This window comes from Lacerta agilis, chromosome 6, assembly GCF_009819535.1.
Source record: "Lacerta agilis isolate rLacAgi1 chromosome 6, rLacAgi1.pri, whole genome shotgun sequence".
In the NCBI taxonomy this organism is placed as follows: Eukaryota; Metazoa; Chordata; class Lepidosauria; order Squamata; family Lacertidae; genus Lacerta; species Lacerta agilis.
The window spans coordinates 75,940,655-75,952,806 of NC_046317.1; the positions used below are offsets into that span (position 1 = coordinate 75,940,655).

The window sequence follows — 12,152 nt, forward strand, 5'->3', positions numbered from 1 at the left end:
AATAAAAGTAGATTATACATTTAGACCCATGTCAATGCTGTCAATTTTAACCTTACGGCACTTAAGGGCCAAAAAAAATGGAATTTGGCCACCAAGGATGCTGTTGGTCCAGTAAAGTTATTCAGCAAAAACAAAATCTGTTTTGAAATAAGATTCAATTGCCAGGATGATGAGCGTCTGTATTTTCCGGTGGTGGGAGGCAGGGGCTGCACGGTATTGTCTTCCTCAGGCAGCAAAATGCTTTGGTGGTGTCTTACATTTCAACGCTGTACATAATTTTATAAACCTCTTATCACAACAGTAGCAAAACTGGTGACCTCCAGATGTTTTTAGGACAACAACTCCTGCGGAATGGCCAATGGTTATGCATGATGGGAGTTGTAGTCCACAATGATTATGTCTAACCCCTGCTCTCGTCTTCTCCCGACGTTACTTAATTTTTTGTTTATTAAAAAGGTGTGCATGGAGCTTTCCTTGTGAGATATAATGTAGGCCTACTAGCGGCACCAGTTTCATAGGTCTGTATCTCTCTGGTTCAGAATCCGAACCCACATCTTCCTCTTTTTCCTAATCCTCTGCCTGGTGTTTCATGTCACTAGTCCTCAGCAAAGCCTCTTTGAGAACTTTTGATGCCATTTTAAATCTCTTTTCCTTTATTACGTTTTATTAGTTTAATCGCTTTTTCGGAATTCTGGAAATCTTGGAACTGAATGGAACTCGTACGGAAATGTTTTAAAACAAACGAACATTTCAAAACACGTCCAGGGCGTTTATTTTATAAACCTCCACCCTGTAATCTCGCGAGCTGAGAGTTAAAAGGCAACGCGAAGTGAGACACATCATCGGCTGGGATCCCTGGCCCCGCCCATCGCACCTCCCATCACCACCACCTCGAAGTTAAGCCCCGCCCTCCCGCGTCACCGCCTCTGACAGGGCAGCGAGAGCCGTTCCACAAGGTGGCCGTGAGAGAGAGGGGGAGGGGGGGCTAGGTCACGTGACGGTTCCAATATGGCGGCGCCGTGCCGCTGTCCATCACCACCACCGCCAGCGTTACCTCTGAGGGAGCCGTGTCTCTTCCGGATCGTGGAGCCCAGCTGCGGCCGAGCACCGTGAGCGCCGCTTCCCGCCCCGCTTGGGATAGACCGTGACGGGAGAGTCTTCAAGCCTCGCGGCGGCCATGCAACCCCCGGCCCGCGAGGAAGACACCCGCACCAAGAGCATGTTCGTCTCCCGGGCCCTGGAGAAGATCCTCTCCGAGAAGGAGGCGAAGCGGCCCCCTCACGGGCAGCTGCGGAGGGCCTGCCAAGTGGCGCTCGGTGAGTGCAGAGGCCCCCGCAGGCTCCCGGCTACGAATCTCGGGGCCCTCCCCTCACAGAGGCGCAGCTCCGGGGAGCCCTGTCAAAAGCCCGTGGCGGAGACCAGGGCCGCTGGCGCTCCCAGCCTTGCTTCCTAGCCCGGAGCTTTGCTATCCTCCTGCGTAAATCCCGCCCCGCGCATAATGTCGCCAAGGGGGAAAGTGCCGAAGGTCGCCGAGAGGGTTGCCTGTTTCGGAGTGTTTATATCCGACCATCTCCCAGGCGGTTTAAAGCCCCGCGTCTTCTGCTCACATGGAGATGAGGTCGGGGGGTAGGTGGGAACCTGCCAGATTATCTCTGAAACACAAATGCGACCCTCTCTTCTCGGATATAAAATTTGGGTTCTTTCTCCACCCCATCCCCCAACATGAGCTGTCTTCTCTAAAATGTTTTGCCACGTGCATTTGGGAGCCTACCAGCTTCTCTCAAGCTTGAACCCTTGATCTTATTACATGCTTATTAGTTCCAATGAGTCCAGCGGAGTTGGCTCCCATTGAGCCTGCCCTCTGTGATTACACAGCTGCTTGAAAAGCAGTCAGGTCCCTCTAATTGCAGCCTAGGATCTGAGTTCAAAATTCTCTTCCTTGCTTCCTCTTGTTGTGTGTATGGTGGGGTAGGGGGTTCCCTGAATGAAGTGTGATCTGGGATCTTACTAGCCCTCCATTTAGGCTGTGGTGGGGGATCCAGTGCCTATGGAACACTCCTGTCAGATCTCCTGGGAACTCCTATCTGTCTTCCCTAGCCAATGACTTTCTGTTTTTAAAGCCTCTCTAGATTTTTTACATGATGAAAGATATTAGGAAAAGTATTTCTGGGAAGTGTCTAATGAATGACTTTATACACACGAGTGTACTTGGTGATAGGATTTGGCATCAGATATGCTCGGTAGATTAATTTGCCACGTTGGATACTCCCCTCCTTGTGAACAGGTGACCATGCTCCAGATCTTCTAACAGGAAGTGTCATAATAAATTTTGTGGTCAGGTTTGGTTGTCAAGGGAAAGAGGGAGGTTCCTTTCATTCAGGAAGAGAGAACAAGGTTCACTTTGCTTATCTGATTGTAACATGCAGTACTAATTGCTGTAGATTTCTTGAAGCAGTTCGCAAGTCTTTTTACTTATCAGATGGGCAGATTGTGTGCATGTGAAACAATTTTCTATAATATTTTCTTGAATTGTTTATAACAAAGCCTCTTGGTAAATATGAAATTTGTTGTGAGACTTGAGTACAAAATAGTAGATCAGTACTGCCTTACTGAATAGTTTTTACAGGATGAAAGAAATTAGATAATTGTTTCTTAGACATATCTAATGAATGTGACCTTTCTTTAAAAGAAAAGTTAAGAAACATCAACTTGCCTTACAAGCAGAGACAGTTTCATTTTGACTCTATACTTTTTCTGTGTTGGCTTGCGCAATAAGTCCAATTTGGGGGGGGGCAGTTCACAAAGCATTCTGTATGCTCAGTCCACCAGTGGTGAAGTACTTAACACTTCAGCCCTATGGAGATCTACTCAGAAATAATTATTTTTAGGTTTAGGGACTGACAACAAGGCAATTGCAGCCTTAACCATTCTTATAGTACAACGTGAATTCTAACAGTACCACATGAAATATTTTTCACAACTCCCAGCTTTCAAAGAATAAAATGAATCTGATATTCAGCCCAAAACAAAAGCATAATCTGAAAAATAATTATACAGTGTTATGATATAATATACAACATAATTCCTGTGTTCATTGCATTCATGCAACAATTCAACTCATGTATAAATGTTAAGTATAATATTTTGTTTTGTTCTTTGTATGGCTGGTGGTGGGAAGGGAGACAATCTGTATTTCCATGCTGTATAAGAGGTATTCAGATTATCATAAGGAGAAAAATGGAAAGGACGCATGAAGATGATAATGGCAGGAATGCATGTACCACAACACAACATGCTTCTGTTGTTTACTATAGCTTCCTCAATGTTCCTTGTACATTTTTAATTGAAAGCCTCTGCTATACAGAGCTTATGTTCATTGTGATGATATATAGACTAGGATACACCAGACAGGAACGTTATATACAAACTAACCGACAGAACCCTCTATTGACCTGATAGTAGAGTTTTGTCTAAAGGAGGTGGAAATGAGACCTGACCAGAAAATGGGTATGTAAGCCCAGGCAGATCTCACTGTGGGTAAGAGGCAGAACAAAATACTGTAAGGCATAAAATCACCATAGTGAAGGTCTAACATTTAACATATTGGCAAAATATGTATCGTAAGAGGCAAGAAAGTAGCTGGGGCACAATTTAGTAGAACATTCTAAGATAGTGACAAGAGGCTTAAACTCTGTTTAGTGCAGGAAGGGAAAAAGATGTGGATTATAAAAGCTTAAGGGCATAAGAGTGACTGAATACAAATTCTGCATTGGGGTGTGGGCAAAAGACAGGTCAGTATCTACTGGTAGATTTGTGCACATTTTGCAGTAGCTTGGCAAGTGTTTCGAAGCTCTAATTGTTTAAAAATAGCAGCAACAGAATGACTTTTGCCACCTAAATTAAGATGAAATGAAGAAAGCTAACCAGGAGTGGACTTTTGTGCTGGTGGCGTTGTGGTCTAAACCACACAGCCTAGGGCGGTTGGTGGTTTGAATCCCCATGGCAGGGTGAGCTCCCGTTGCTCTGTACCAGCTCCTGCCAACCTAGCAGTTTGAAAGCACGCCAGAGTGCAAGTAGATAAATAGGAACCGCTCCGGCAGGAAGGTAAACAGTGTTTCCGTGCACTGCTCTAGTTTGCCAGAAGCGGCTTAGTCATGCTGGCCACGTGACCCGGAAGCTGTATGCCGGCTCCCTCGGCCAGTAAAGCGAGATGAGCGCCGCAACCCAGAGTCGTCCGCGACTGGACCCAACGATCAGGGGTCCCTTTACCTTTACCTTTACTGTGGAGTCAGTTCCATTCTGTTACTGAAAACATTTTTGTGGGCTCAGAATGCTCAGAGCATCATGTTCTTTAATTCTAACTCTATGCTTATTGCACAAGCTTCTGGTTGGTTCTAGTAAAAAAAACAAAGTAGATCCAACAAGCCTGTCTGTCTACCCCCGTTTGACCAGATCAACAGGTTTGTCTGACCTGAAACATACATGTATTTGCCAGGAAATTAATAAGAAGACATCCGAAGGGTTATTTGTGTGGTTGTGATACAGCAGTCCATTTTTATTTTTATTTTTTTACACTGATGAGGGGACTAGATATGGACAGGTGCCACTTTGATAGGTATTTATTTCAGGTTTATTAAATACATACAAAAATATTTTATAGTGACTTAGAATTAAGCCAAAAGTAGAAATATTTTGTACAGTCTGCAAGGTGTTGGCAGAAAGCTACTGGGAAGGACAGAAAACTGACTGCTGAATCATTTTAAATTAATATTAGTTTAAAGAGACTCTAATTTCTAGCCTATTATATAAAGAAAGGGAGCATAACAATTTTATATATTAATAACCTCTGCTCATTACACTGAAGAATAGTATGCTGATTGTCCAGAATAGGTAGCAGGGCAAGACTCATTTCCAGTAAATAATTATCACCGACAGTTAAGAAGTCAATCATAAAGTTTCCCACATCAGCTACACTGTACACTTTATGCTGTAGGTTGATTTATTATTGATTTAATTTTGTACTGCTTAATAATATAAATGATATGCAAAATCTGAAGCAACAATATACAGCTTAAACAAAATATTGCAAAAGCAGACAGTTACATATTTAAACATCTTTTTCCTAAATATTTGTTTTTACTTATTGTAACCTTTACAGGATATAAAATGTCTTTTAAAATGTACCAAAAAATGCTAGCTAGTTCATAGTCACTGAATGGCATTTTCATATAACTTACAGCTTTCAGCCACAGCCACTCAGTAAACTTTTTATTTTATTATGTTAAAGGATATAGCTACTAAGGACTACCACTTAAATTGTTATAGGTTTTTCAGATAACATATTGTGCTATTAACTCCTTACTTGGTTAAGGATGTTCCTTGAAAAGAATTGGTCTTTACCATTTGTTTCGACGCCATATGATGTATTTAAAATTGCTTACCCCACATGCTGCCATGTAATGTTATCCTGTACTATGGCTATGGCAGATCACTCCTGGCTAAGGAATTAGTTGTAGCTGAGATTGCAATTTTCTTATCTACAGTTCCGCAGATTCGGGGAAGGAGGGTTTTATGGAATTTTGCTTAAGTTTGTTGTCACAGTAACTTATTCTTTCCTCATGAAATACTTTTCTGTGTATTCATTCTACTTGCACTGTATGTAGAAGCTCCACAGTTTCCCAGTAGCAACTGGAATTGAATCAGGGCCAGGAAGGGATAAAAATGTTTGTTCCGAAGTAAATCCTGATTTAGATCTGTTGGACCTGGGACCACAAAAAAAGTTTGTGTCTTGTTTTTAAAATTTGTCAGTTGCCTCAAAGATCTTTATTTCATAAGGAACAGGAGGTTTTGCTCTCATTTAGAAGCAGTCATTATGTAGAACCTCTAATTTTGCCAATTAACAGTTGCTACTGGATATAATAATTATTTCTGCAAAGGACTGTTTGTTGTGGCCTCTAACCGAACCCAGTAAATTTACAAGTGTTTGACAAGGTACTGTATACTTAGCTTCCTGTTCCTTCCCCTGTAACGGGGCTGGGGATTGGGAATATCAGACCTGGGGTCCAAATACAGCCCTTCAAGTCATATCCCTCACCACTTCTGATCTACGCTCTGCCTGAGTGCTTTTGCTGGGCTGGATTGTGCCCTTGAGTGATGCTAATGCCCCTTGCTTCCCTCTATGGAGGATGAAGAGATGCAGGTGGTTGTGTAGAAACTGCTGAGTTTTGCATGTCTGGAATACCCTACTGTGCAGTCTCATCTGCTCCTCCACCCACTCTTGACTGCCTACCAGTAGCAGGTATTCCCCAGAAAGTTGCCAAGGAGGCCTCAGTCTGAAAAAGATTCCCAACTGCTTCCTATAGATCTCCACAGTTTTTCACAAATCTTCCTTTTTGTCTCCTGTTCTTTCCTTGCAAATATCACATGGTATTTAATAAAATGGCAGCATATAGAAGTGGCTATAGCAATCTCTTCTAAATAGTCAAGTTGTATGTCTTAAGAGGTGGTTGTTTCTGATAATACATAATTTTGAATGTCTAATGGTATCGTGAGAAGTGGGCATTGAGCAGAATAGAAAACAGGTGGAAGAATAATGTTTTGTTTCTGAATTTTCTTTCTTCCCCTTCTTTTGTCATAGGATTTCCTTCATTGGGCATTTGACAGATTGGGCCATGTGTATGGGATTTTGATCAGGAAAAAGGAGGGAAATAATTAAATCACGCCCAGCTGTTCCAAACAGATTGACCTCCCCACAAGTGCATTACAGTTAAAGTTTGGAGAGCAGTCTGACCTGCCAAACTGACCTGTCTGTTAGAGGAGGGATTTTGATATAATTTATAACGTGTTTTCTTGTGGGAGTAGAAGCCAGCAGGAGAAGACAATGCATTTGTAGTTTCCTGCCTGCATTAATATTAAGTACCTTGCACAACTGATGGAGTGTGTTTGTGTGTGTGAATAAAACTGTTGGAGCCTGGAAGAAACCAACGTTTAGTAAAAGGGAATCTTGTGCAATGCTTTCCCCATTACGGCAGATACGTTTTCCCCGAAGCTCCTGATATCTCAGGTTTCCTAGCTTCAGTTCTGACTTAAATGTTACTGTGATATCTCTTGCAAAGTAGTCTGCTCAGAGATTATTACTGGACTTTCAATGTAGTCATCCCCCGCCCCTCATCAAAATTATATTTTATTGATTTGTTAGCAAAAAAAAAGGTGCAAGCTCAACAAAAAGAAAGAAAACAAAGTCCGTTTTTGTAAAGCATTGCAACCTGGAAGGACAAAAGTACAAAGATACAACACAGCTCCAAAGGGATAATAAAGTACTAATGCATACAATGATTCTCTTTACAAAACAGTAAAGATATGTAAAAATAGAAGTGTTCTCCACCCGTGACTTTTGTGATTATTGAGTATAAAGGGTCTATAAAGTCTTGGGTGAGCCAAACATTTAAATATACTGGTCAGCAATCATGTGCCTCCTCTATACCTACAATTAATCACCCAGAGTTCAGTTCTGGTGGATGACAATTAGCACACTGTATCATTTTTGAAATGAACAGCAGCAGAAAAATTGTCAGTAAAAGTTGATGTAGCCAGCCGTACTCCTTGTTTAAGAAAACCTTTTGCAAATAAAGTTTTGAAATTCCCCGCAATTAAATAGTTTTTGGGTTGTGTTATCTGCATGTCTGGAACAGTATTTAAATTACAGTACAACATAAATTGGAAAGGAAATTTTTTTGGGGTGAACTTGGGCACTGAATCACAGCAGTAGGGGAATATTTGCTAAGCTTTTGTTTAAGTGACTCAGGTGGTATATGAAAAATAATTTTATTTGGAGCAAATACTATTCTAACCAATATTTTGTTTCGAGAGGAAAATACAAAACATTTAGTTTTTTAGTTTGCTGTTTCTGCAGTAACTGTCATTAGTTTTGCCATAATGAATATTAGGGCAGTGTGGCAGAATAAGTGCTAGTAAACATGGCTCTCTCCACATATTTTGACAACTCTCATCATGCTTGAGCATTGGGCCATGCTGGCTGGGGCTGATGGCTGTTATAGTCTGCAACATCTGGAGACCACCACATTGGCTATCCGCATTGGCCAAGTTAATGAGAGAAGTAAATTCAGATATCCGTTTAGTATAAATAGTACTTTGTTATTGGTTCTCAAATGTGCATCTGGCAAAACTTGTCTATTATACATGGCATAAAAATGTGTTTTGAGATAGAATGGTAATACATATATCATTGTTGGTATCATCCACTATTTTACCGAGTTCTTGCCTTTTGCCTTGTATTGGCATCTGTGTATGGTATAAGTCTGCAACATAAACCATTTGTTCTGTTTTTCTCCCCAGATGAAATAAAAGCAGAATTAGAAAAGCAAAGGTGAGTAAGTGTTGGTGACCATGCGTATAATATAAAAACACCTAATATGCAGGTGTATGTATAATTTATCTGGGTGCTTCAGGTAACAGTCTTTAAGGTAACGCATCACAGCAACACAACGAATGTTCTTTTGGATGTACGTGTTTCAGGCTCGCTTCTAGGCAGGAGTTGAGTGGCATGGACAAAAAAAAAGTGGCTTTGGATGTGGTAAGACTTTCTAAAGCTGTCCTCAGTGCAGTTATTTGCAACTGTGTCTCTAGAAAAAAAATGGGGAATTTGGAAAAAAATGAACAAGTTTAGGTAATCCCTGTTGCTATGAGTGGTCTAAGTAGAATTAATTGTATTTCGGTTGCAAGTAACGACTTCCCAAAGATATTGTTTTACCACTTCCTTTCTTCTCAACTGGATTTTTCTTTCATTGCTTATGACGTGGCAGTTTTCTGCTAACAGAAGACCTCCACTTCCTCTCTTTAGATCTCTTTTGCATATGTTCCATAATGTATGCATTTAATTGGCTTGGTCAGAGATACCAATCTGCATGATGAATGAAACCCAGCTCTAATCTGTTGGTGTTCAGCTGTCTCTCTGATGTTCTCAAATTAGAAAATTACTGTAGATCTGTTTTCTGGATCTCTGTTTCTTCAGTGGCATGCTGTGCCTGGTGCAAACACAAGTTCATTATATTTTGGGAAGAATCCTAATAATTTTCTTCTGTTCTTCTGTGTTAGTTTTCCAAGCCACTGTTGGTCATTTTCCACGCTGGATTTCTGTTGTGATTTGGGGTGGGGTGGGGGCTTCTGCTTGTCTTACCCCAACACAATCTGGAAATTCAATGTTGAGTCATGTGCCTATCGCCAAAGAAATAAGCTACTGTTTTGGAGGTAGCTTGACATGACTTTCATCATCTTTTGTTCTGCAGAAAAACATTAATAAGCATTTTCACTATATTTTTCTAGGTAGATACGTGTGCTAACCATTCCCTTGTTATGTTTCCAAAGAAGTTTAGACACTGCATGCTATGTGGGAATATTCCAGTGCTTCAAAAACATACTGTGAGAAGTACCAGTAGCTCTTAGCAAGATTTGATGGTTGGCCTTGCAGTAGCAGGATCCATTGACATTTTCTTCCTCCTGAAACTTAATAATCTTGAACCCAATGGTTAAAAATACTTAAATATAAAGATATCTTAACTTTTTAATATACATTTTTTTTTAAAAAAATGATATACAAAAACATACATACAAATATGTCATTCCTATGTAACACATGTCCTATTTCGGATTAAATTTCATTCCTTATAAGCTATATTTGATCTTGGTGCTGAAAAAGCATTAAATTATTGAATCTTTTAATTTTGCTCCATATATGTCATAAAAGGAGACCATAATCTTTCAAATTGTTCTTGTTTTTGTCTGCCTTCCTTCATTTTAACTTCTAAGCCAAAAGGGAATGAATCCATGAGAAAACGACTCATGCTCAAAAATTTCCACACTGATATATTTTAAAAGTACAGTACTTAATTTTATTAGCTACTACTTCTTGACACATCCATTCATGCAGTGCAATTGGATGTTGTTTTTCCAATTCTGTAGGCTGTAATCTTGAAGTACATGCATGCAAGAATGACTTCCTCAGTAGTCTTTCATCAACCGAAAAATAAAGTGGTTTTGTACTTGAGGGAGGAGTTAAACCAAGTTGCTGTTAAGAGTGAGACTATAGAGAGAGTGTCTGCATGTATAAAATTGTGTGCTGATTTCTGACAAGCATGGACATTGGAGACTGTAGTCCTAGGTTTCAATACTTCACTTGCTTGCTGACAAACCTGCTGCCAGTTAGGTATGGTGGATGTTAGCCCTTGTCTTCTTGTTTAAGAGGTGTGCAGCAAGGCCTATTAGTATGCAATTCTGGGTTGGAAATAGTTATATGTTTGGAGATAGGAGCTGCATTGCTTTCCATACCTTAGAAAGAAATGTATCGATGGCTTTTATATTGTGTGTTCTATGTGGATAGGAAATTACCGTGTAATAAGTTCATAACACTGAGTGATTTTGTTGTTGTTTTCACTTTTTCTAACTAGCCAAGGCAATGAAACCACTCCAAAAGCTAACTTCATTGAAGCCGATAAATATTTCCTCCCATTTGAGTTGGCCTGCCAGTCAAAGTCCCCACGGATTGTCAGCACCTCATTGGACTGCTTGCAGGTATCCTTTTTAAATTAAGTATTTATCAACCTTGGCTGTGTTTATTTTGACAGTGTCCTGTAAATTTTATATTGAAGCAGATGCATGTATATTGCTAGACTGCAGACAGAATTGAGAAGCTACTTTCTTTTGTCTTCCTTTCCCTGCCTCCAAAGTTCTTTAAAACATCTGTTATAGGTTTTATTAGTAATTGTTCCACACTCACCCCTCCCTCAGCTTTGACTTATTTTGAGACATTCCTTACACTTACACACATGCGCACACCATCAGCTTCTTTGGAACCTACTAATGAAGCTGGCCTGCATTTTGAATCTTCTAAATGACATGGAAAGTGTTTCATGTGAGAAAGTGATTATAATACAATTCTCTCTCTCTCTCTGTAGAAACTTATTGCATACGGACATATCACTGGCAATGCTCCAGACAGTGGAGCTCCTGGAAAACGCCTGATTGACCGCATTGTTGAAACAATCTGCAATTGCTTTCAGGGTCCTCAGACTGACGAGGGAGTGCAGTTACAAATTATAAAGGTCTTTTATTTTGATTTCTATTTTAGAAAGGCTGTTTGTTAATAAGACTTTTGCTTAGTCTTTGCTTTCTAAATGGAGGAGGCTCTTCCTTTTATCTTCCAATAAGAATCCCCAAATCTAATTTTAAAAGGCTGCACAATTTACCCCTTCCTGTATCATACTATGAAAATTAAATTAACTACCTCTTGGTAAATATGAACTCATATCTTATTTAAGTAGCCATTTCTTCTTGACCACAGAGCCCTGGTAATGGATTTGAAATGTTTTTATGCCATATGCTGCCCATTTCTCCTTCACCTTCACCCAACTTAGCTTTCTGCAAATTGCATGTTGTGTACTAGTTTAAGATTATTTTCTGAAGCTCCAGTACCTTATTTCTCATTTGGGGTCTAATTTTCTTAATAACACGTAACTATTGACTTACAGGTCATAAGGGCTTAGCTTGTAAGTAAATCTTTATTGCATTTGGTTGTAGTACTAGCAGCAGCAGCAATTTATTTTTCCATCTATAAAGCACCCCCATGTATAAGACACCCCCTATTTTTGGGGACTCAGATTTAAGAAAATGGGAGATGTATCTGTGTATAATACACCCCCTAATTTTTGACATTATTTTTAAGGAAAAAACCCTAGTCTTATACATGGGAAAATATAGTCATTCATTCATTCATTCATTCATTCATTCATTCATTGTACCCCTTCCATCTGACTGGGTTGACTCAGCCACTCTGGGTGGCTTCCAACAAAATAGAAAGAAACGCAACAAAACACCAAACATTAAAAGCTTCCCAAAACATGTCTGCCTTCAGATGTCTGTGAAAAGTCATATAATTGTTTATCTCTTTGACATCTGATGGGAAGGTGGGCGCAACTACCGAGAAGGCCTTCTGTGTGTTTCCCTGTAACTTTACGTCTTGCAGTAAGGGAACCACCAGAAGGTCCTTGGAACTGGGCTTCAGTGTCCAGGCTGAATGATAGGAGTGCAGACGCTCCTTCAGGTATGTAGGGCCTACATCATAGGATATGGCATTTACG

The 12,152-nt window shown here is 40.2% G+C and overlaps 1 protein-coding gene across 3 annotated transcripts in view; it reads left to right on the plus strand.

Moving 5' to 3' along the window:
* Positions 1 to 961: 961 nt before the first annotated feature.
* Positions 962 to 12,152, plus strand: part of ARFGEF2 (ADP ribosylation factor guanine nucleotide exchange factor 2) — a 48,121-nt gene continuing 36,930 nt past the window's right edge. For 2 of the 3 annotated variants that reach the window (XM_033153502.1, XM_033153503.1), the window contains exons 1-4: positions 964 to 1,316; positions 8,356 to 8,386; positions 10,464 to 10,587; positions 10,971 to 11,117. In XM_033153502.1, the coding sequence (XP_033009393.1) occupies positions 1,178 to 1,316; positions 8,356 to 8,386; positions 10,464 to 10,587; positions 10,971 to 11,117 (441 nt within the window). In that variant the 5' untranslated portion in view covers positions 964 to 1,177. Of the gene's footprint in view, positions 1,317 to 8,355; positions 8,387 to 10,463; positions 10,588 to 10,970; positions 11,118 to 12,152 lie in introns of all 3 variants that reach the window. The other variant, XM_033153504.1, reaches the window with a different exon arrangement.